Below are 26212 nucleotides of genomic sequence, written 5' to 3' on the forward strand. Positions count from 1 at the left end.
GCGTTATATTGTTGAAATATGTCAGTTGTTGAGGAGAGTTGGATGGCCATTAAAGCATACTTTGAAATCACTCCGTTTCTTGTGCTTTAATTTCAACAATATCCTACTCATTTTGCAGGAACTCTCAAAGGCTGCAACCAACTTGTGTATGTCATCACCATCACTAAACTTGAGGACAATCTCTTTGGGGATCTTAGGGTCAAAGGATTCTTCCTTGTCCCTATGGGTATTGCTGCCACCATCTTTGGGCTTCAAGCCCATCTTAGCCCTTCTTACCTCAATGGCTAGTCTTCTTTCCTCAAGTTCAAGATTCTGCTCCTCCAGGGAGAATGTGTGAAGCTCATCCTCAAGGGTTCCTGCCACCTTTCCCCTGGGAGGTCTACTAGAGTGACTCCTGTCACTTCCCACTGTTGAAGGGGGTCTGGGAAAGTGTAGAGAGTTTTTGGCTCCACCTTCTTCCTCCCCATCATGATCACTTTGGGTTCCGGCATGATTCTCACGCTCTCAGGACCTACTTCTGAGGAATGGCTCTCCATCTCTAATCTTCCCTCATCACAGGAGCTGAGGAGCTTCTCATGTTTCTGCTTTTAAGCTGCCACTTGATTGCTAATGCCCCTTGCTTTGCACGAAAACCTTGGATAACTAATCCTCAGGGCTCGGATAGCTGCCAAGTCAAGAAATCTTATCTGGATTTGGCCGATCCCTCAGAGGTTCCTGAGCGTCATTTTGCCTGAAATTTTTAAATACACTTTGACATGGGAGAAAACAATGTGTTTTATGTATTGCATATTAACATAAAGTTAACTCTAATTTAATTTTCTCTCATTTCAAAGTGCCGCATTTACACACAGCATGCATCTTGCTCCCAGTGCTGTCATATTTATAAATGAGAACAATTTTAAATGCAGACAAATGTACCTTCAAGTGCAGAAAACTGTTCCTTATTATAACCATTTTTTGCAGAACCTTTTTCTGCACTTGAATTTTCTCCCATTTAAAAAAAAATGGTTGCAAGTTTGTGTTGTATATGTAACTGTGGAGGGAGTGTGGGGGTTCCCACACTGAATCCTGATGAATGCTCCTCGGGAGGTATAACAAACCTCCAATTTTTCAATAAAGTATTTGAAGTTTGAAAGGATCACTTGTTTTATCAAAGTTTTATTCGGAAGTTCATGAAGTCAAATAGTCATATATTGTTTTCATATAGACTGTGGAAATGTCTCATCTATAATATACATTATTCAGAAAACGTAGAAAATCCCTATGCATTTCGGGACGAAAGTCCCTTCATCAGGGGCCTTGACTGTATTTACAAGGGAAATAAACACTGTTTTAGGAAGGGGACTGAAACCTCTGTTCAAATACATAATAACTAACAAAAGGCCAACTACAAAGAAAACCTGAGTGTCAAACAAGAGCCAGTGGGTTAGTCGGATCCTTAAACAAATGAGTTAATGGAATCCTTAATCGGGTGAACTGAAGTGGTGGGAAAGTGAAAAAAAAGACGGGACGAACAACCAGTATTCCGTTTAGTGCAAACTCATGCACGAAAGCCGATTTTTCTACGAAAGTCCGGGAAACCACAAAGAGAACACCCGAAAACGTGTGCATTATCGTGCGTATCAAAAATAAATAGTGACTGGGAAAAAATAACATGCTTACCGAAACGTTCAGAATAGCGCGTTCGGGAGCTGGTAGTGTGAAGCGAGACATGCGGGTAAAGATGTTTTAAAGAAAAAGAGGTCATGTGAGGTAGAACGGTTCCGTCGTCTGCATAGAAAGCAGACTAAGAGAAAGGTCGAAGACCTGTTTGTGCAATTAGATAAACGTACAGGCCGTATTTAGAAACTGAAATTAAGTATAAAAAATTAAACAAATTAAGGGTGAGATTAGAAGTGGAATGAGAGAGTCGGATAGAAGAAGATAATTTTTTAAAAAGTGAAACTGGAGAATCATCAAAAGGTGTCGGCCATCTTAAATAGGGAAAGTCCATTGTGCGCAGAAAAGCGAGTCACAGTTACATCAGAAGGTACAATTATGAAAAGTTTACAGGGTGATAGATGTATGAATATAAATGCACAATTAAAGGAAAAGAAAGAAAAAAACAGAGATTCTTCAGAAAACGGATGAAAAGAAACGAGAAAGACGAAAGAGTATAGAAAACTAGTTGGCTTGAGGATAAGAGAATATGAAAGAATAAACAACGATAACCAGGACAGAATCATACAATATCAGAACACATTTTTAGAGATGACAACTATATTCAATACGGTCATTCAATCCTTTTGGTTGGCACGAGTCCAACAATTTGATCCAGAACAGTTTGCGTTGTAATAGTTTTTTATGATTGTCCACGCCAGATCTTGTAGGTACAACCTCCAGTACAAGGAACCTCAGCTGACTGATGTTGTATTGAGATTCAGTAAAGTGAACTGCTAGTGGAGATTTCAGATTTTTATTTCTTATGGTGCTTTTATGTTCAGTGAGTCTGACCTTGAGTTTTCTTTTGGTTTTCCCAACATAGGGTAAGCCGCAGGGGCATTTCAGTAGATATACCAAATTCATGGAATCACATGTGGCATCGGTTTTTAATTTGATTTGTTTCCCGGATGATGGATGGTTGATGAAGTTGCCTTTTATTACGTTATTGCAATGACTGCAATTGTGACAAGGTTTGGTGCCAGAGAAAGTGATATTCAGTGGTTTGGGTTTGAGTTCCAACATGTTTTTCAGGTTATTGGCTCTTTGATAAGCGAATAATGGAACGCAATTGAACAGGCCTTGAAAATCTGGTTCACACTGTATCATCTTCCAATTCTTTAAAATGATGTCTTTAATGGCTGAACTTCTGGAAGAATATCTGGAAACGAATACTGGTCTCTCAGTTTTACAAATGACAGTCTCAGAGTTTAAGAGATCCGCTCTATATTTGAGCCTCATGCGGTCGCCAGCGGCCTGCAGAATCACTTCAGGATACTTTCTCTTGCTGTATTTTTGCAGTATATTCTTCTCGGTATGTCGATATTCCTCAGGTTCAGAACAGATTCTTTTGGCCCTCAACAATTGTGAATACGGTAAGTGTTTCTTCAAAGCTGGCGGGTGACAGCTGGTGTATAACAGAGCATTATTTCGGTCTGTGGTTTTGACGAATAGAGAAGTCTTTAGGTTGGCATTGTCAAGAGTGATTGAAATATCCAAAAAAGATAAACACTTAGAATCTGCGTTGTAGGTGAATTGGATATGGTCATCAACATTGTTGATGTGAGAAATGAATTCTGGTATCTCTTCTGGTGGTCCCGCCCAAATTAGGAAAATGTCATCAATATATCTCCAATAAGTCTTAATTTTGTTGGACCATTGGGCATTGTTCAAAATGTGATCAGTTTCAAGCCGGTGCATGAACAGATTTGCGTAGCTGGGCGCTGCGCAATTGCCCATGGAAGTACCAACTAGTTGCATGAAAAACTCATTGTTCCAGGTAAAATAACTATGGTACAATGTAAATTGCATCAATTCCAGTAGTAGCACTTTCAGATCATCCTTCAAAGTGTAATTCAGTAAAAAGGATTCCAAAGCTTCAACACCTCTGTTGTGTGGTATAGATGTATATAGAGCGCACACATCGATTGTTACTAAAGTATATTGGGTATCAGGGGTCAAAGTCACTTTATTCAGTTGGTTGAGAAAGTCTGTGGAATCACGTATGTATGTGGACATGCCCCTCACTATAGGCTGAAGGTACATGTCTACAAATTTTCCGGTGGGTTCATGGATTGAATTTTTTGTGGACCCAATAGGTATCAGTGGTGGGTGGTTTAAGTCTTTATGAATTTTTGGCAGCATGTGAATGCTAGGACATTTGGGATGAGGGTGGATCAAATATTTCAGGTCTCTTTGGGTGATGGTCCCCATTTCCATAGCTTTTTCCAGAATCGTTTTCAGAATCTTCAAGAAAGCTTCAGTGGGATCTGACATCACTTTCATGTACAGGTTCTTGTCATTTACGTGAGCGGTTACATTAGTCTGGTAGAAGTCTTGGTCAAGGACAACTAGGGCTCCCCCTTTATCTGCCTTACAACAAATGATATTTTTGTTCGCTGTGATTTCTCTGAGAGCTCTGTAGTCTCTGGTGTCGAAATTTTTTTGTTTGGTATGTGGAGTTTTAAAGTGATCTTTCAACGCGTTCAAAGTTATGGTCTCGTAGGAATCAAAAATCTTGTGGCTTACAGGAGCCATGAACGAGCTCTTACTTTCAGATGTTTGCAAATATGTTCGGTTGGAGGACCAGAAGTAGGATTCACGTTGGTGAAAAAATGGCGTAATCGTAGATTACGCATAAATTTAAAAAAGCAAATCTCCAATTCGAGAGTGTTGGGGTGATAGGTAGGAACAAACGATATTCCTTTCTGTAGAACGTTCATTTGGTTGGTAGACAGTGGAGTTTTTGAAATGTTGATGACTAAACTCTTTTGCTCCTGGTTGCCTGTGCTATGGACGTTGCTGTGGTGGTGACTGCGGTTTCTGCCCCTCCTGGTTCTACGGTGACGGTTGGACCTTTCTCTAAAAAAGGAACCTGGGAAGTAGTGGGAACAGACTGGGTTGTATTTTCTCCTCCTCTCTCCTGGGTAGTCGTTCTTTGGGGTCTCCCCTGTGGTTGGCCACGTTTAAAGACTGTTGATTAAGCATGGGCGAATTTTGCGAATCTCGCGTTCGCGAATTTTGCAGATTTGCGAATTCGCAATCCGCAAAATCCGCGAATTCCCGCAAATTTGCGGATTTTTTTTTTTTTGTGTTTGCCCGTGTTTCTGCCAGTTCGCGAGGGTTTTTACAATTTCGCAATTTGCGAACTTACCTGTCGGGTCGCAAGTTTTGCGAACTTGTTGTTTCTACGTGTCCAGCCTGTTTGGGACACTCTTCTTCATCACTGCCACTCTCTGTCACCACTGCCACTCTCTGACTACTCATGCCACCCTCTGGCCCACCCATGCCACCCTCTGTTTCATCACCACACCCTCTGGTTGTCCAGTGTACATTATTTTCGGCAAAGCAAAGCACACCTTCCCTGCCTCAAGTGACCTGAATTAATTTGGGGCTGATTAATGTGTCACAGAATATTTTTTTAGCTGGCACCTGCTTCCTTAGTGCGCCCTGATTAGTGATCTTTTGCACTTGCTAAGTGCTTTCATTGTTGCAAAATTAGTTACAACACCTGCCCTGCCCCAACTGACAATAATGAATTAGGGGCTGATTAATGGATTTTAACTTCCAGCCTGGCTCCTGCTTGTCTCCCTTAGCTGTAATTCAGGACCTTTGTGGCATATGTGTAACTATTCTGAGGTTCAGAGCAGGGTCACATAATAGTTGCAACTGGCAACTGAACTCTGGAGGGGCCCCTCAGGAAGCACTACAGGAAATGGCTACTAATGATGAGCCTGAACTTTTGAACCTGGTAAGTAGTTTCAGTTTTGCTAAGATCGTATTTCTGCAATTTAGCACTTATTCGCGGGGCGCGAAGTTGTACTGGGAAGCCGCGAACTCACGGGAACAGTGCGAGCAGTGCGAGCAAAATCCGCTGCTCGCGGATTTGCGGATTTTGCGGGAGATTCGCGAATCTCGCGGATTGCGAATTTCCAGAAAATCCTCAAAATCCGCGAGCGAAACGGATTTTCCGCCCATGCCTACTGTTGATCCATCTGAAGAGCTGACTTCATCAGATGATGGGTTGATGATGGGTCTTTGCTGTCTTCGTTGGGCATAGACCTCTGCCCAACTGTATACCTCCCCCAATTTGTAGTCCATTGTGTCTCTTTTATATTTCCTTATTTTTCTGTCATTTATTTCTTTAGTATACTTGTCCAACTGAATGTTGATGTCCTGGAGGGCTTTGTCTAATTTATCCTTGCTCATGTTTTTCTCCAGATTCTGTGAAATCTGGCCAATTTCTTTCTCTAGATCATTGACAACTTTGGAGAGTTCTTCGACAATCAAAAGGATAAGGTCTAAGGAACAACGGTTCAAAATTGTGTACCAGCGTTCAGTGAACTTCGGGTTGTTCCTACATAGAGTAGGCATTAGGGGATGCGTAATCCTCTAGGGATATGTTGGTCTTTATGATATCGGATACAAAGTTCCAGCGTGTAAACGTTGGTTAATGATACGTTTGGATGTATATAAAAGTTGTCTCAACATGCTTGGATTGGAAAATGTGCTCGTCGAGGTTGGGTCCACTTCTTTAAGCAGTGAGTAGTTCCGTTTCGTTTCTTCGGAATCGAAGCCAAAAGTGTCGGCTCGGTTCGCCGTGATATTTGAGCCTCAAAAATAGAGCTGATCTCTTAAACTCTGAGACTGTCATTTGTAAAACTGAGAGACCAGTATTCGTTTCCAGATATTCTTCCAGAAGTTCAGCCATTAAAGAATTGGAAGATGATACAGTGTGAACCAGATTTTCAAGGCCTGTTCAATTGTGTTCCATTATTCGCTTATCAAAGAGCCAATAACCTGAAAAACATGTTGGAACTCAAACCTAAACCACTGAATATCACTTTCTCTGGCACCAAACCTTGTCACAATTGCAGTCATTGCAATAACGTAATAAAAGGCAACTTCACCAACCATCCATCATCCGGGAAACAAATCAAATTAAAAACCAATGCCACATGTGATTCCATGAATATGGTATATCTACTGAAATGCCCCGGCGGCTTACCCTATGTTGGGAAAACCGAAAGAAAACTCAAGGTCAGACTCACTGAACATAAAAGCACCATAAGAAATAAAAATCTGAAATCTCCACTAGCAGTTCACTTTACTGAATCTAGTAAAGTGAGCTTTATTCGATTTTTCAAGTAAAATCATAAAAGCGCTACAAAAACATTTATACATACAATGATTAAAAGTATCGTATACATAATCGATACAAAGTAGACGCTTACTTAATCATTAAGAATATTTCATGCAAAACAGAATAAAAGAACCATAAAATACAAACATTTCATTAGTGGTAGGCGACGATGAACCCACGGGAGAAAATTTAACACAAAGATTTTCTGTACATCATTACCATTTTTAAAAAGCATGAAACGGCGTAAATGATCTGGTCTCCTTCTAACTGTAACATTTTTTGATATGCTGGTCTACATTTTCGTAACCCCCATCGTTTTAAAAACGGCATCAAGAATTGTTTTCTGGGGTTCGTATATAATTTGCAAAAAAACATGATATGAATGTCAGATTGCACCGAGATGTTATCACAAGGGCATATTAATTTGTTAGAGGACCAGTCATTAACATTAGGTAGGGTAACCATGCGGAAAAAAATACCCAGACGCAGGCGAGTCAATAACATTCGGAGGTATGGGCTCTGTACCAGAACGAGGTAAGTTTGCAAACCCTCAGTTGGTGTGATTTCCTGGTAATTTAATACTGTGCGCCTTGATTTTTCGCTATTCCATCTAACAGTTTCTAGATGGATGGTTATCATTTTTTTCAAAGCTGATCTTGAAAGTCCATCCAGGGTTCTAGGGTTATCAAAGTACTCTGGGTGGCCCAGATCAGTAAGCGTAGATCTCACATAAGATAACCATTTAACATTGGCTGCCCCATCTAAGGCTAGACAGTCTTCGATAAGATCTCTATTGAAACTGGCTTCATGTGTAACCCACACTTTATGCCAGAGCAAAATGGGGGACATCTTAATGATGTCATTGAGATATGTGACTCCTACCTCAATATGTGACATGTACTTGGAGGTGCTTTTGGCCACTCCCAGAAGGTAGCAAATAAATTGGTTTTCCCAGCTCTGTAGGGAGTGGTCTTTCTCAATACCCCATATGCCCGCGCCATAGGTGGCCGTAGAGACGCATTTAGCCCGATAAATCTGAATCAGCTCCTTAACAGGCTTGCCGCCAGTTCTATCGGAAAAAACACGCAAGGCGCCTATTGTGCGGCTATAGGCCAGCTTCCTAGCGGCTATCGCTGCCTGCCAGCGGCACCGTCTATCAAACAGAACGCCTAGATAACAGAATTTATCTGTAGTTTCAATTTTTTGATTATCTAGGAATATGGTACAAGGGGCTCTGTTAATCTTCCGGGTACAGGGCATCGTGAATGTTTTCGAGATGTTAACTCTGAGGCCTCTATCCCTCATATAACACGCAAAATTGGTTACCGCCCTTTGTAAACAAACTTTAGTCTGGGATACTGGTTGTTCGTCCCGTCTTTTTTTCACTTTCCCACCACCTCAGTTCACCCGATTAAGGATTCCATTAACCCATTTGTTTAAGGATCCGACTAACCCACTGGCTCTTGTTTGACACTCAGGTTTTTCTTTGTAGTTGGCCTTTTGTTAGTTATTATGTATTTGAACAGAGGTTTCAGTCCCCTTCCTAAAACAGTGTTTATTTCCCTTGTAGATACAGTCAAGTCCCCTGATGAAGGGACTTTCGTCCCAAAATGCATAGGGATTTTCTACGTTTTCTGAATAATGTATATTATGGATGAGACATTTCCACAGTCTATATGAAAACAATATATGACTATTTGACTTCATGAACTTCCGAATAAAACTTTGATAAAACAAGTGATCCTTTCAAACTTGAAATACTTTATTGAAAAATTGGAGGTTTATTATACCTCCCGAGGAGCACCCATCAGGATTCAGTGTGGGAACCCCCACACTCCCTCCACATTTGTTTTCAACCTGAGTCCCCAAGCCAGAAGGGACCTTTGCTGAGGTGCCCAAAAGCGTTCATAAAAATCCACTTTAGGATTACCTATAGGAAACAATTAAAACTGAGGTGTGCCACACCATCTTTATATATTTGTATATGTAACTGTGCCACATATGGTACATACGACACAGGCTCTCAGTCAACTTTAAACTTATATCCCATTCATTCACACACATTTTCATACATCCCCACAAACCATCCACTCATTGATGGACATGGCGGTCCTGTCATAGTAACCCATGTCATAGTATTTTGTTCAAACCATAGTATCGGCCTCCAAGGACATTAGGTTTAAAGTCAATGAAGCTGGGTGAGTGATGAGGAGTCTGGTAGCAATGCGCGAGTTACTTGGCCTTCAGTAGCTCATCATGATTTTCACAGATCAGCAGTGGCTCTCATTCCACAAAACACTGGTTTAGGAAAATGCGCAGTGTCTATTCGACTAAGCAAATGCATGCCAGCGTGTCTATCTGCTAGGTCGCAACCTCAGTTCATCCCCCCAATCCCTAGCTGCCAAGCACGTACCACGCATGCAGCAGGAATGGTCCACTGTGAAATGAAATGAAATTTGATTTGTAAAGCTCATGGCTGCCCTAGAGCGCCCCAGTGCTACCTAACTGATAACAGACAACTCCAAAGGATCCTGAAATTTAAGGGGTTTTAGGAAAAAGAAAGGTTTTAAGTGCTTTTCGGAATTTAAGATGGCATGGTTCAGTCCGGATACACCTAGGGAGTGCGTTCCAATTTTTTGCCGCATTTATGGAAAAGCGGCTGCCTCCTGTACGGGCCTTCCTCACTCTAGCAACTATGGCCAGGTTATCCCCGTCTGATCGGAGGGCCCGGGCGGGTCTATAGGGACGAATCAGGCTCCTCATGGCCGGAGGACCTTTGCCTTGAAGTGTCTTATGGGCAATACAAGATGATTTGAAGGCATTTCTGTCATGAACTGGAAGCCAGTGGAGAGCTCTCAGCAGTGGTTTGGCCAATGCTCTTCTTGGCGCCCCCATAAGCAACCTGGCTGCAGCGTTCTGCACCCGCTGCAAGATATTAATGGTGGCTTCCGGCGCTGCCAGAAAAAGAGCATTGCTATAATCCAGTCTGGATAAAATTAATCCCTGGATTAGTAGTTTCCTGGACTGAAAAGGCAGAAGGGGAAGAACTTTCCGTACTGCTCGAAGCAAGCCGAAACACACACCTGCAACTTTCTGGGCGTGTGTCCTAAAGGTTAGCTCGTGCTCAAACCAGACCCCTAGGCTTTCAATTTTCTCCTTTGGTTGAGGCAGCTCGCCCATACAGGGCGGCCAAAAAGCTTTGGGCAGGGATGTAAATTGATGGCCCAGAATCATGATCTCGGTTTTAGCTCCGTTCAATTTGAGCTTTGACCCGGTCATCCAGGAAAAGATTCCAGGGAGGCAGGCTGAGAGATTATCTGAGCATCCCATTTGTTGCATCAACGAGACGACTAATTGAGTGTCGTCTGCGTAGGTGATGGATTTAATCCCAAAAGGGGCTACTACCTCCTCCAGCGGGGCCATATAAGCATTAAACAAGGTAGGGCTCAAAGACGAGCCCTGAGGAACTCCACACCGGTGGGGAGTGGATTTAGACATGACACAATTTTTCCAGATCCTGAAAGATCGTTTGCTCAGAAAGGATTCCAGCCATCTCAGGGCTGATCCTGCAATGCCCAGTCTAGCAAGACGGTGGACTAATATTTCATGGTCCACCGTATCAAATGCAGCGCTCAGATCCAGGAGGATCAGAGCCACTGATCCCCCTGAATCTAAGATGCACCTTGCCTCCTCAGCCACCACAATTAGGGCTGTATCGGTGCCCTGTCCTGGGCGAAAACCCGTTTGAGAGTCGCTCAGTAGGCCATTACTTTCCAGGAAACCTGAGAGCTGTTGATTAACTATTTTTTCAGCAATTTTCCCCAGCCCAGGTAATAAAGAGATCGGGCGAAAATTAGCTAAATCGGCAGTGTCAAGCCCCAGTTTCTTTAGGAGTGTTTTAATTCTGGCCTGCTTCCAGCTGGGTGGTACCATCCCATTGATGAATGAGGAGTTTACCAACTCTGTTGCAAGGGGGGCAATAGTATCTGCAATTTGTTTGAGGATGTACATCGGCGCCGGGTCAGATGGGGAACCACTATTCGGCGAGGATAGCGTCTTACAAAAATCCTCCTTGGTAATACGTCTGAAAGCATCCAACCGGGGGCCAATGGTCGAGCACAAGGGGGTCTCATCACCTATGGTGGTGATAGTCTGTGGTAGGCTATCAAGGATTCCTTGTATCTTGACGTCAAAGAACTCCCCTAACTGGTTACACCTTGCTTCAGTATATTCTTGGCCGATCATCGGAGCAGGGACTTTAAGAAGCTGTGTGCTGTGTGCTGCTAGAGGACTGAGCTGCCAGAAGCAACATGTATCCTTGACCAGAATGCCTCCGCATTGTCCAGCATGTCCAAAAAGAGGGAGTGAGATGCCAACCTTATGAAAGCACTGAGGTGATGCAATCCCATAATCAACAGGAAGTCCTTGCTGCACAGGCACATGCCATTGTCTGTGGTAGAACATGGTTCTGCACTTCACGAGTAGTGGGAGACCTTCAGTAGTCCAGCTGCCCGGCCTTGAGGAAGTGGTGTGAGACACATACACACAGAAGGGAGACTCACACAGGCGCATAGATGTGGCTTTAATATGCTAACACATGCAACCAGCACATTATAGACAGGTCAATTTGTTGTGACAAAGTTTGTTTTGCATTTAATGCCCCCCTCTTTTGGTGATATAAGACAGCTTCTTTAAAGGGCCTATATATCACTTGCTCTTCCTTCTACTTATCTCCGCTCATTGTACAGTTCTTCACAGTAGCTTCTACAGGTTTGGAATTTAAATGCAGAGAACGGAGTGCTTGATGTACAAAGATTCCTAATGAAAAAGCGTAAATTCCATAACTTAATGATTTGCAATTTGCAAATTCCTATTAGGAATCTTTTTTTAATTGATTTGTTAGAATTGGGTGCAGCTTGCACACTGCCTTCTATTGAATCCCCTGTTGTTTTGTGAACCAATTTATGTATTACTAGGTTGGTTCGAAAAATATTCATTCGTAGGGGGTTGCAATTCGACCTACCTAATTAATATGCATGAAGTAGGTTGCAATTTGGGCCCTCTACTGGTGGTTAGAGTCACTGGCATGGTGGCATGCTGGGGTCAGCAGACAACCATGTCTGTGATTGCTTTCAAATATGAAATATAGGGGCATATTACCAAGCAATAGCGATAATTATCGCTATTGCTTGGTTAGCGGGAAAAATTTACTGCTGAGCTGCGGCGATTTTTAATGCAAATAAACCTTGGTATTACCAAGGTTTATCGCAAATGCGATAAAAATCGCCGCAATGCATGAATATCGCTGAAAAGTCAGCGATATTCATGCATTACCGAGCTAATGCTCTTAGCCATGTTATCCACCTCCCATTGGATAACATGGCTAAGAACTGCTCAGGGCAGGTGTTAGCTTTTGGAGATATTCGCGCTTAGCGCGAATATCTCCAAAAGTTGGTAATAGGAGATAGCGATGTTAGCGACTGTTTTCAGTCGCTAACATCTTGGCACGCCCACTTTGCATGTCATTAGTGATAAATATCACTGACATGCAAATTGGGGCCCAAGATGGTCGCTATCTCCTACTAGCTGTCGCTAACTGGTGTTAGAGACAGCTAGGTAATAGGGAGATAATTTTATCTCCGCTTTCTTGGCTTTAAAGCCAAAAAAGCGGAGATAAACCCCCTTGATAATATGCCCCCTTGTTTTTTTTTGAGAATGCAGACCATTTTTCTAAAAGGAAAACATGATGCGTTTACAAAAAAAATATATTAATGTAATAAACATTGTTTAGGAGCAGGCAGTGATCCAATAGACCACTGCCTGCTCCTAAAAACGTTGTGTGTCTAGATTGATAAAGGGACGGGGTCTCTTGGGTGAAGAATCTGATGTTAGATAATGTCTCAACCAGAGAAGGAGTAACTTGTTCTTCGTGGACAGAAGAAAAAATGGATTGCTTCCTATGAAAATGGCCAGTGAGGAGAGTCCCTTTCTCTGTTTTAATCAATTTACTTTACTTGGGTTAGCTTCAAAGTTAATTTGGATGACCGCAGACTTACCGGGTCCTTATCTCTCAATGACTCTGAACCAGGTGTATTGGATGATGGCGAATTGGATGAACCTGTGTAGAAACATGACAGTCAGATCTTTAGTTGCACAGAACTGTAACAGTGGTACCTCTTCAGAAGCAAAACAGCATGAAGGTAGACAGTGATTGCAGTGATCAAAAAAATGACTTGATGATGCAGTGTCTCTCACAAGGGCCTAATGTAGTTGATCCTACTACAAGAGATGTCATAGAGCGTGGAAAGTTAGAACTTTACTACTCCTAAACTGAGAAAAATCCTATTTTAAGACTTTCGTTATTCACAGAAGGCATTTAGGAGTCTTAAAGTTAGGCCTCCTAACTTCTGTGAATACCGAAATGAGTAAGTGCCTTCTGTGAATACCAAAATGAGTAAGTGCCTTCTGTGAATACCAAAATGAGTAAGTGCCTTCTGTGAATACCAAAATGGTAGTAAGTTTACGATTTTGTCTTAAATTAGTTCTGTGAATCGGCCCAACATTTTTACATTCCCATTAATTTCATTATTTGGGTTCATTCAGTTACCGAGAGCTTACCTAAAAAATTGCAGTTCAAAAAAATACCATTTCAAACTTAGAATTTCTATTATATTATATTCTCCCTTGGTCAGGATTCTGCTCTGCTAATGGTGAATTATTCATTGTGTTCCACAGTGCAAACTGTTCTCCACCTCTCTCTGCATTTGCAACCAACTTATTTATAAATTAAACAATATTATTAGACTTGATTAACAAACACATTTTCATGCAGCAATGTTACTGCATAGCAGAACAAAAGAATCACATCTGGGGACACTCAAAGTTTACTGAACGAACTATAATTTTCGTCCCTGCCAAACGCTGCTTATGTAATTTGAGACGTCATTAGTGATGTCGTAAATGATGTCATTGAAGATGGCATGAGTGATAAGCAGTGCGTGTCAGGGGAGCCAATTACAGTTAGCACAGTAAACTATAACTAGTGAATTTCAGTGTTTTTTTTAGCTTAAAATAATACTTTTAACTGACATTTCACTTAACTGTAACATCACTTTAGCCGTTCATTTTTCAGTGAATTTCTGAGCTTTTATTTTTAACATAAAGTAAGATCTTTTTCCCCATGCACTATATCGTCACTTTAGTTATATTAAAAAGTATGGATTATTTTCAGTTTTTTCCACATCCAGTAGAGCTCTGTGTTCCCTCAGACATTTGTAACTGTGCAAAGTATTTCACTTTAAAGAACACACAACCTACTTAATATTTTATTAGCTGCCAAGTACGACCCTCCAATTGCACTTGGGACTCCAATGGCAGTACCGACCACCACTCCTGCGATCTGTCCTCCGGTGAGGCCTTCGGTCTTGTTGGTCTCTGGAAGAGGATGAGACAAAAGTGATGGATAACCTATCAAGGGAGTATGGTATTTCACACACATGTAAAGGGGAGGCTAAAGGCTATTACTTTCCTTATATCTTCCTTAACACTTCCTCCTCATGCTGTATTTGAACCCAATCCCTCCCTTCCAAAAATTCCATCAGATTTTGACAAGATCCTGTATTTCAGGTCTGAAGGTGCTTTATCAGTTACACCTTGTTCCTATGACCCAGGATGCACTTGGTTTTCACTGCACTCTAAGGCACCAATTACAAATGGCACAGTACTGGCGGGGTGCAATCTTAAGCACAAGTAAACACCAATGCAATGTGGTAACATTCTGACAGTATGGTGCAATAACGAGCCATTCCCTATGCAATGGGGACTCTCTTTTTAAGGGACAAATTACACACAGCATTCTCTATAGTGCCCACACCGCCATTCACTCCCGCCCACCTGTACATATACGCAATTCCTCCCTAATGAAACTCTGGAAACATATTTATGGGAAAGAACTGCTGCAGGTTTATTTCATACAACACACGTATGACGTTTTAAGGTGGGTCATCTTACGGGCGATCCAAAGCAGGCAGCCCCTCGCTGTCCCGCATGCCTAAGGAGCCATCTTGCACGGCGAGTCAATGCTCTGACGGTGCAGCACATTACCAACTTCTTTATACTCCCGTCCCCCCTGTCGGGGCGGAGCGGTGTGGCACACCCCCGGTCGGTTCAGGCCCCCCGACTGCCCGAAGGACTAACAGGGCGCCGTCGCGGTTTCCCGGAACCTCCTTCGGCTCCTGGTCCTTGTCTCAGGCACCCTTACTGTGCCAGGCAGAGGTACCCTTACTGTACCCTTCTGCCGCAGAGGTACCCTTACTGTACCCGTCTGCTTCCAGATCGCCCTGTACTCCGCCACAGCTCTGGAGGAGGCTCCCGTCGATGGCAGAGCCCCCCCCCACCCACCTAGCTACTTCCCGTCGCTTGTTCGTGCCTCTTGTACCTCCAGGAGGAATATGTCCACTCCCAATCTAGACAAGTGTTCCCTGTCTTTATCATAGTACCCTTCAGTTTTCCTCTCGTATTGGTACTTGCCTAAAGAACCCAGGTCCCTCTCCCCATGAATCTTCTGCATGGATCTGTGGACCCCCTTGTGGGAATGTTCTACGGCTACCGTTGAGCCTCAAATTGGTTTATTACCTAATGGATAAAAATTATCGTATTGGTAATGACCCCTTCGAACCACTGTATACCCTTGATTATGCTACAAGGGCAGGTCTCAATTCTCGCAGGACTAGTTACCATCACCAGTCCTTAAGCTTACAGAAAGGCGAGCTCGGCGACCGTGCATAGGAATTAACTGATGTCGTTTTTGTCGGGGTTTTAACTGTAATGCACCACCAGGTGCTCAGTATCTTACATTACGCCCTCAGTCTAAACAGGATCAAATTGCACCTTTGCGTGTTTGAGTGGATTTTAACCTGTCATTCCCTTCGCCTACCCCAAATACTTGGGGTCCAGTTACTCCAGGGGTTGTAAGTATTTCTGGTTACCCCGGCTTGAAATTCAACACTCAGAACTCGCTTTTCTGGCTATTTTCCAGAAGTTATTTCTTTGTTTGCCTGGGGTCCCATTACTTAACTTTACCTTGTCCAAGAAAGCAACGTGATGGATGAGTTTGAGCCTCCTTCCCTCGGTGCATGCTTGCAACCTTAGTGCACGCTTGTAACCTTAGTGAATCACCTTAGTTGTGCCAGCCCCTGCAACGCACGCTTAGCTAAGCCCCTGCTGAAATCACCTGCCTGTGTATGCCGACCAAGCTGTCTAACTAGGTGTCCTATCCCCGAGCCAGGCTTCCCCTATAGGCCTGTCACTGAATGTCTCCTTCATGCGTTTATGCTGTGTTGAGACCCACTTAGACAATCCCCTCCTAGTAACCCATGCAAGTAAGTGTTATCTCTGACTCGTGACCAGTCCTCCCTGTTGGGCATTCGATGGACCCCAGGTGGCTACTTAACAGCACCCTTATCCAAATGACAATCAAGTTGGTCAATTTTACACAAGGAGCACTATATCTTCGACCCGACTGCCCCTGTGACATTCCCCTCATTCTGAAGCACTGCGAGTGACACTAAGACTGAGAATGGCACTTATTGCTGACACTAAACAATGAGGCTGAGGAAGACCCCTTACAGTGATACTCCCATTTGACCAGCCAGCCACTCCAAGCAGACAATGGTTGAGGCATCCTATGTGAGATAATCCAGATCTTAGAGTGTGCATGCGCAGGACAGACATATATAAGTATTCTGTGAGCCAATCTACCCTTATGGTTACATCTCCTGTCAACTGTGATGTCACCTGTGAGCAGATGCCAGCAGCTGCCCAAAATACTTGGGCACACTTGGGGCAAATGTCATGGTAATGTGCGCAACTGCTACGCTTAACGCTGATGCTACTCCCTTACAAGCAGTCATAAACTGGTTGTGGCCTTGCCCCCTTAGAGCCCCTAACCAGGCACAGCATTCGGGCACCCGACAAGGAGAACGCCCTGGCTATACCTGCTTACTTTACCCCACCAGACCTTCCTTGGTTGTTGCCTTTATATGTGACCCGCTCGTCCTGTAATTTAGAAAAGGTTAAAAACCCCATCCTGGATGTTCTGACTCAGCCCCAGCACACTGGCCCCATCGTGAATGAAAACACATTTCAAATTATTATGCAGGCCTGCCTGATTCACCCTTGCTCCGCCACAGCTTCCGGAGAGAACACCCCAATTATTGCCCAGTGAAACAACCCATTGTCGAGGCTCCACAGATGTTCCTCGAAGAGAGAATATCACCATATTGCCCCGGGGCTACCTAACATGTCCCGACTCACCACTAAACTACGAATGCATCACTTTAATGAGTGTAACCAGCGCGCCCCACCCCAGGGATAGTGATCTAGCACACTGCCCCCAGTGCTATGACCCTTATACCTGTTGATGGTTCTGGTGGCCCACCCATGTGGGTGGGGTGGTTCTCCAGCGCGGTCCCTGCATTAGGGACAGAAGACATTCATTATAAGCCCTGCTACCCATCATCTACCAATCCGGATTCCATGCAATGCGGCAGTGGCCAACAATGCCCTACACGCTACCCAGGCCAAGCCTGGTTGGAGTTACGATAACTCGTTTGTCCCCATCCTCTTCACACTCCCAAATTTAACACAAGTCCTATCTATCTTCTGGAAAAAGACCTTTCAAATAGATATTATATTCCCCTTGACTCTGGATGTGCCCTTCTAGCGTGTACCTGTGGTTTAGGAGCTTCCCATTTTGCAGTGATATCCCTCACCCTGAAGTTGATACTCAGTTGTGACGTGCACCCGTCCCTTTCTCCTGTCAATACACTGTCTATTTCCTCTTACATTGTGTTTGTTTTGTTCCTTGCGCGGGTGGCCCTATTGTCTTACATGATGCTTGTCTTTTATGTTTAATTGTGCGCTATGTATTGCGATATTATTCCCCACTTGTCCCTCTTGTGGTTAGTGTCCGCCATTCATTGCAGTATTATCCTTCTACCTGTGTTTGGCGCTCTACTGTAACACGCACCTGCCACCTTTCTCTTGTAACACACTGTTTGCTATCTCTGAAAGTCTCTGCTTCTGGTACTTGCACCAATGCCACCCTTGCCTACGTAACGTATGTTCGTGAGTTTGACTGCCTGCCATGTATTGCAGGATGTACCTCTAATTGTGCTTTGTATCCTTTTGTAACATGCCCACCTGTCACTTCATCCTCCTGCAATGCACTGTTTGCAACCTGTTGCATTGTTTGCACACATCCGGCGTTTTCGCTTTCTGTCCAGTATCCCTCATCGTGTTGTCCCAATATCCCTCATCGTGTTGTCCCAATATCCCTCATCGTGTTGTCCCAATATCCCTCATCGTGTTGTCATGCATCAGTTATGTTCGTATCGCGAAGCGCTCCAACCCATCGAGTACAGTCCGCGCTGTCGGCATGACAAGGGGGGAGACATCATCCTGCCTGAGAGGACCTGGAGCCCCAGGCGACACTCACTGCATGCTCCTGCGACATTACCTGCGATGTAACTACAAGCCCCTAATAACGATGGAAAGGGGAGGTATTCGCCCCCATGCGGTCCAGATCCAATATGCTCACCCACTCAGGGCAGCCATAAACACATAATCCCGAACAACGCTGCAGAATGTGTAGCTACTAGTCCCGCTGCTACCAGACTGCCTTACTGTGGAACAGGCAGAAAGAAACAAGCTGCAGTGTGCCAGCCTTAAGCCGTTGTGGAAGGGTAATGCAAGTTACCACAAAGAGCCGTCCCGGATCTAGTAACACATAATAAGGACCAACCAGGGCAACCATTGAGGCCTAATGCATTCCTCGAATATGGAGGATGCAGACGTAATACAATGTCTGGAGAAGCGAAAACCGCATGATTCCTAATATACTAAAATTATATGTTAGAAAGCACAAGACCTTTATACACCAGTCTAAGCGAGATGGATGTACGGTACACAATACTGTCTGATTGAGTTAGGCCCCATAAATATGAATATCCTTGGTATCAGTTCGTATTTGTGGTTTCTATACACCATGCTATGCTCCCGTCAAACAGGAATGTCAGCGATATGAGTAAATTGTTCCCAACTTGATGACGTGGTCGTCGAATCAATATCACTGATTGTGGACAGAACAGCCCTTTATATTACGACGCTGAGTGGGTTGACTGAATTATCCCCCATATACACCGTAACTATGTCTGGGCGATGCCCCCGTACTCCTTAAATGGGGTGTCACGTGTGCAAGAGGTCCATGCAGAGGTGGACCATCTGCTTCCGTTATACCCATGATCCCTCACCAGCAAGCACAGTTTGCACCAATAGGCGTTTGTCTCTTCTGTGTTCCTCCCCCGGAAAGGACAAGAATACATTCAATATCCCTGATAATACCTGCTGGACACAGGGAGATTTGCCATAGCCTACGTAACGTTCGTTAATCTGCTTGAGTGTCTACCATATATTTGCCGTATTTCACCTCTACTTGTACTTTGTTTTCTCTTGTAACCTGCACACCTGTCACTTTTCCCCCTGTATTGCACGGTTTGCTACCTCATGTCTTTTCTTTGCTCACAATTGTCACTTTTGCCTCATGTACTGAACGTTTGCTTCTGTAATTTGTCCACTTGTTCTATTGTAATGTTCCCTTGCGTATCATTACCGTTCCTGTTGTGAAGCGGTCTGACGCCTTCGGGAATTTGAATCGCGTGAACCGGTATTCTCATGCTTCCCACGATCACACACTTAAAAAGGATCAGGGTGAAAAAGTGTCCTTGTTCAATTAATCAATGAAAATGGTGAGTGCACTGTCATTCAGTACTCGGAGTGGGTCTATAATTAAAAGGTCATACACCCCATGCAAATCAGATGCGTCTATTATTCCTATTTGAGGCATACCTGGTAGATAGACCCAAGCATCTATGGGTCGATGCGAAAAGTAAATAATGTTGGTAGAGGAATCTGTGTATCAAAAGGGTAAAAAAAGGGGAGAAGAATAAAATTTATCCGAGCTGATCTACTTGTCGCTCCGAACCCGGAACAAGAGTTTGCTTTATTTAAATGATATTGAACACGCAACAACATATACACAGGGTAAGCCATAATTAGCTACACGCTACACGGTACCCTGCGATTACAACTACGTGCCCGCTTTTATTCTTCTCCCGTTTTTTACCCTTTTAATACCGGTTCACGCGATTCTTTCAAATAAAAAAAAGAAAAAAAGAAAAAAAAATGTTTACCTCACAAACACTATGCGTCACCTTCATGATATTGGAATGTGGATGTGCATGGTTTTTATTCACAAAGACGGACACTAGTCACATAAACAACCCGTGGATTGAAACTCACGTTCACAACCATGCACTTCTCTGTCACTGAACAGTGTACAAGATGTGTCATAAGTGAAATGTACTATACACATGCTGTTTTTATTTCATCAGCCCTGAAGAGTCGTGTTGACTCCACTTTTGAACACGACGAAACACGTGTCGGCTGAATGTGGATCCAATAAACGTCTTTTGAAAAGGAATAGAAACGCAAAGATCTGCTTTTGTTTGCTACCCATTTGATATTACTGTTTATTGCTTGTTTTACACTGTATTGTGGTTGCGAGAGCATTGCTTTCTATAACTTGTGAAAGTCTTTTAGATTTTCTTCTGAACGGTTTAGGGTTTTCCCGTTCGCTCTTCACGCACCACGCCTTAGATACCTTTCCCCTACGGAGCGTAACGTAGACTCTAGGTAGAGCGCCCAATATATCTGAAGCTCTTTCAAACCCTTCCAGCTGTTTGTTGGACTGGCTAGTTAGTGCGGCCATTTTGGATCCCGGACGCGGTCGCAGCCGGCCCGGCCACTTGGCAGCAAGCCGCTGGGATGGGTCGTGGGGGAGTTCGCTGATCCCTGCCTGCCTTCACAAAGACTCAGGCACCCTATAGGATCGGGCGTTTATAGCCCCCCACTAGTCACCCTCTTAAATTGCCTGCCGCTTATCCCCCTAACCCAAGCTCATTTGCACTCCTCAAGCTCGCGCCTCCCCCCCCCCCCTCCCCCCATGGTCGACGAGCCATGGCCCCTGTACAACCTGGTGCTGCCCAGGGACGGGGCGGGGGGGAGGGGTTAGCAGAGCACTCACCGTTGCAGTTTGAACGGCACACTCGGACCGACGTCGACGACACGAGGAGCAGAGGACCCCACTGCACACGACCTTGCCAGGCGGTGCAGCGCGTCGGTCCGAACAGCGCTTGAGCCGCGGGAGACTGGGACGGGGAGAGGCCGAGCCTTTGCCACTGTGGTAGATATACCGGGTTCGTCCCTCCCACATGTAGGCCCTCCCCTGGCCTGTGAATGGTGGACGCAGGGCGGGACGCCCCACCAGTGTCGGCTGGAGTTTTGCCGGGTGGGACTAAAGCGCTGCTCCGCCCATGTTCCCCTGCGGGTCACGCGGTCAGCAGCATTCTGTGAGGTCGAATGCTTACATTAATTACCATTAAGCAGGTGCGAAATGGAAATGTGTGGGTCAGCGTGGAGGGGGGGGGGGAGTGAAGTATCAGCTAGACTGGGGCGATGCTGTCCATGCTCCCTCCCCACCGGGGCTGGCTCTAGCGTTGTTGGTGCGCGTGCAACAACAAGAATTTTTGGCGACCGCACACCCAATGTCCTCCTCCTCGGATTTTCTCACGACTACCAGGCAAAAGTGCTCCTCATCTCTCCAATCATAAGTTATTGCTAAACATAGCGCCCTCTATGAGTATTCCCCCCCTCAGCTCCCAGTGCCACCTCACCGGTCACACTCCCCTAAAGCCGGTCCTGGCTCCTCCCCATGTTGCGGTGTGGCAAGGTCCTGTGCCTGCAGCCTCCGTCCAGTCCTCCTGCAATTTTAATGGCCAGATTTTCCAGCCAGTAAGATGGAGTAGCTGTTGGCAGCGCTGGCCAGTGAGGCTAGGACCCTAAATGGAATAGTTTAGAGCAGCACATAGTGTGCGTCCAGACCTCAGAGCAGCATCACAATAAACCAGGAGACAAAAGGCCCTATTTTAGTAATGACAGTAAAGTCGAAGTGCTTGCATAGGATTAACTACAAATTTTCTACTACAACTGGATTTGTACTATGTATTAAACCCAATGCGTCAGTCGCAAATGCATGTCACACTCACAAATTAAGTTTACCTACCCTTCCCAAGTCTTAATTGGAAAGGGATCAGTGTAAAAGGGGCATCCTCCCCAAACCGCTACTCGTATGTATTAATGTTTTAAAACGATACTGAAAAGTTACTGACTACTCAAAGGACGTGGTAACTGCAACTCTGGGAATTATGTTGGGCCAGCCCTGGTGTCTTCCCAAACGAGAAACCTTGTCTTAAAAACAGAACGAGTTCCTTTAAGGCAACCAGTCTACTTTACCAAAAAAAAAATCCCATTTGGGACTGCAAACACAGGGATGGGGATCTGCTAATCCTTGCATGCCACCATCCAACTGTCTATGGCTAATCATAGGTTTTGCATTCAGCGACTTATCTAGTTAATATCATTGGACAGGTCATTTTGTGTCTCTCTGCATTTGGAGAGTTTGCAGTATGACCAAACGGGATGCTTGCTAAAGTCGGTGCACACTTTGCAACCACTGTCTGTGACTTATCTCTATGTACATGTGATCCACATCTGCATTTTGTGTGTGCTCCGCTATATTGACTGAAGCGGAAAACATTTGTGCCAATGACCCATTTCAAAATCCCAACAAATACATGTTTATGAATGTTTTTGATCCATTACATTCTATAAACATTTCAATATGATAACTAACAAATGTAACCATGTGACACACAATTAAACACCCAATGGATTATTAAATAACACTGGAGAAAAGATTATTAAAATACACAACACAGAAAATGTAAATCCATACTAATATTATAAAGAGAGAGCCCAAACCTTTGAGGCGGGTAATCTCAGTAACCACAGCACCAATCAAAACACCCACTACAGCGTTGGAAAGGGCAGTTGCAGCAGAATGACATAGGTTATGCAGACGTCCACTATATATTTTTTTTTTGCAGAGTTTTATATAGCGCGAACTTGACCCAAACTGAATCAGGTATCAGAGCGCTTTACATAGCACCAGTTACGTTACATGAGGACACACATTCATTTTTGTTGGGCATGGGGAGATTAAGTGATTTGCCCAGAATCACAGGATGTTTGGCGTCGTTACCAAGACTCGAACCCAGATCCCCAGGTCCGAGGTTGAGCGCCTTAGCCAACTCCTCTATACATTTAAAAGGTAAAAGAACCATGCCAGCAAAGTAGTCCATTGTGGGCGTGTCTGCGTTGCGCTGTGGGCGTGGGCTGGGGGCGTGTGGTACGGCCATCACATCGTGGCCTGTGGGCTTGTGCTGGGGGCGTGACAAATGCTGGGGGCGTGACAAACGCTGGGGGCATGTGTCCACCCTTCATGCCATGTGAGTCGTACATAAAAGCGCCAATTACGTTGCTGCGCAGCATCAAGGATGCACGCTGGGGGCGTGAGAAACGCTGGGGGCGTGTGTCCAGCCTTCATGCCATGTGAACGCAATTGCGCCGCATCAAGGGGCACACTGGGTGCGTGAGAAACGCTGGGGGCGTGTGCTACGTTCCACCCTTCATGCCATGTGGGTCAGAAGATTGTCTGCTTTGGCCGTGTGCTGGGGGCATGACAAACGAGTTCACCTGGAGGCCTGGTAAGTAACGTTACTGCAGCCTCTCCAGCGCGCTGTTACTGAACTCTCTCATTCAACGAAATTACACGCGCCTGCTACCATCCACTAGGGCTCTAGCCGGGCTCAGGCAGCGGATCAGTACACTAATTACACGCGCCTGATACCATCAACCAGAGCTGCAGCTGGGCCTCAAGCGGGGGAACACGCGCCTGCTATCATCAAACAGGCCTGCATCTGGGCCTCAAGCGGGGGAACACGCAAATGAGCGTGTCTGCGGGGACAATTACTGCAGCCTCTCCTACTCGCGGTCACTCAACTCTCTCATTAAACGGATTTACCCGCGGCTGATAACTCGCTCATTCAACGACATTACACACGCCTGCTAACATAAACCAGGGCTGTTGCCGTGCTCAGGCGGCGGATCACTACACCAATTACCCGCGCCTGCTAACATCAACCAGGGCTGCAGCTGGGCCTTCTCCGTCCCTATTCTGATGAAACAAAAAATGTTGTCTACCTCGAGATTTTAAAATAAATTGCCCTTGCCAAATACACACATTACACAAATTCTATTTCTTACCTGGACAACGTTGGGACAGGCTGCTAGTGTTTAATAAACAAACCCAGAAAACATAAAGAATAAAACAGCCTTTATAGTTTTCTCATTTGATCTACAGTCACTAAAGACCTACTAACTCTGCTGAATGAAAAACATTGTAATGCACGTAAACTTACCCAAAATGACTACCTCGATGTCTATTTCAGTTGCAGATTGGTTCGCCCCTTCTGCCCGCACTGTGTATGTGCCTGCGTCTGAGAGCTCTGCATTGGAAATGTTGAGGGAGCCACTCGAGAAGATGGTGATGCGTGACTGATACGCACGCGCCATGGCCACCGTAGGATCGCCGACTATCCAGGAGACTATTCTATTAGAATTTCTTGTCCAAGTGATGATGGGGTTCAGTTCTCTGGGTGTGTACACAATGGGTATAGAGATGGTGCTTCCTTCGAAGAAGGAAACATTTCTACCAACTTCAATTTTAATGGCAGGACCTGCAAAATAAGAAATAAGGATATGAAGCAGAGTAAAGTAAAGCGGGAACTAAAATGAGAGATACGATACACACACATATATATATAGATAGATAGATATGTCTATATATATATATGTATATATAGACACATATATATATGTAAATATATATATATATATATATATATATATATATATATATATATATATATATATATATATATATATATATATATATATATATATATATATATATATATATATATATATATGAGGCATACAACGTCTTGGCATTCGTGGAAAAAGACAAGGCGAACCCTTGAATAGTGCGGTATATTTTATTGGAGCCCAAACACCACACCGAACATGACGCGTTTCAGCCCTAGGAGGGCCTTGATCATATATATGTTAATACACTAAGAATGACTCATCCAGCCTTTATTTCCGATGGATTATTTTTACCCTTGGGCAGTATTCTGTTCCTTAACGGAGAGTTATTCATTGTGTCCCAAAGTTCAAACTGCCCTTCAAATCTCTCTGCATGTGTACCAAAAATATTTATATGCAGCAATGTTACTGTATGAGGAGTCATTAATCTGCTTTTTGAGCAAAGCCAATGTGCACCAAAGCCTTATAAGGTGTCCAAAGACCAGCATAAGTAGTATAGTCATTTGTGGGGGTGGGGGTAATGAAGTGGTTCACCAATGAAGATTTACAGCTGAGACCCTATCACATCCCTGACCCAGGTCAATTTTAGGGGCGAAGTTTACTATGAATTTTAGGTTTTTAAAAACATTGTATTAAATCTGCATATAAGCAGAACCTCTAATATGTCATATCAGTTCCTATTCAAAAGTTCGCTGGGCAGGCAGGGGTTATTGAGCCATAACTGAGAGGGCTGAGGCCTTTTACCACTGCTGTCCTAGGGACTGCCTTAGTTTGGCTTTGCAAACTGGGCCAAGCACACTCCTTTCTGCTTTTTTCTCTCAGCAGTCGTGATGGCTAGTAGTCAAGGGCTTCTCAAAAGCACAATAGGATAAATGTCTAACCCAGGGCTTCTCTTTGTAGAAAATATAAATACTTTATTATTCAGAAACCAAGAATTATACTACACATTCATTAATGCATGAATACCTGGTGCACAGGTGCAAGCCTTTGTGCTCTTAGGGGCCTCTTCCACCTAGGCTTCACTTGTCTCTAGTGGCTCCACGCTTTATCGTGCTGCCCAAATCAGGTTCAGAGTCTGAAGTAGGTCTCTGGGTGCAGTTCATACTACCTCCATATTTTACTTTTAGAACTCAGGGGTATATTAACAAGAACGTGACTACCGCAAGAGTAGCATAACACAACTTTCAACATCGCAGCCCATAGCGGGAAAATAACCCAGTGACAACATGGAATTCTCAACACGGCGGTAGCATGCGATAGCCTGCCGAAACTGTGGCCAAAGCCCGCGATACAATCACCTCGATGGCGACAAAAACACAAACCACAACACCAAAAAAACAGCAATGGGCCCAAGCACGATGAGGAAACCAGCGATATGCAGCACCAGGCCTGCAACACACACCTAGTATATTTCTAAGAACAAGGGTACCCCATAAATTGAACCTGGGGTTAAAACATATATTATAA

General features: G+C 44.2%; 1 protein-coding gene across 1 annotated transcript in view; it reads right to left on the reverse strand.

Annotated features, from left to right (window-relative positions):
- Positions 1-4459: 4459 nt before the first annotated feature.
- Positions 4460-26212, reverse strand: part of LOC147701190 (uncharacterized) — a 197643-nt gene continuing 175890 nt past the window's right edge. The window contains exons 13-16 of the mRNA XM_086929316.1: positions 24280-24597; positions 14159-14275; positions 5683-5999; positions 4460-4573 (exon numbers count right to left, since the gene is read on the reverse strand). Of these exons, the coding sequence (XP_086785442.1) occupies positions 4460-4573; positions 5683-5999; positions 14159-14275; positions 24280-24597 (866 nt within the window). The remainder of the gene's footprint in view (positions 4574-5682; positions 6000-14158; positions 14276-24279; positions 24598-26212) is intronic.

Source organism: Lissotriton vulgaris, chromosome 7 (genome assembly GCF_964263255.1).
Source record: "Lissotriton vulgaris chromosome 7, aLisVul1.2, whole genome shotgun sequence".
NCBI lineage: Eukaryota > Metazoa > Chordata > Amphibia > Caudata > Salamandridae > Lissotriton > Lissotriton vulgaris.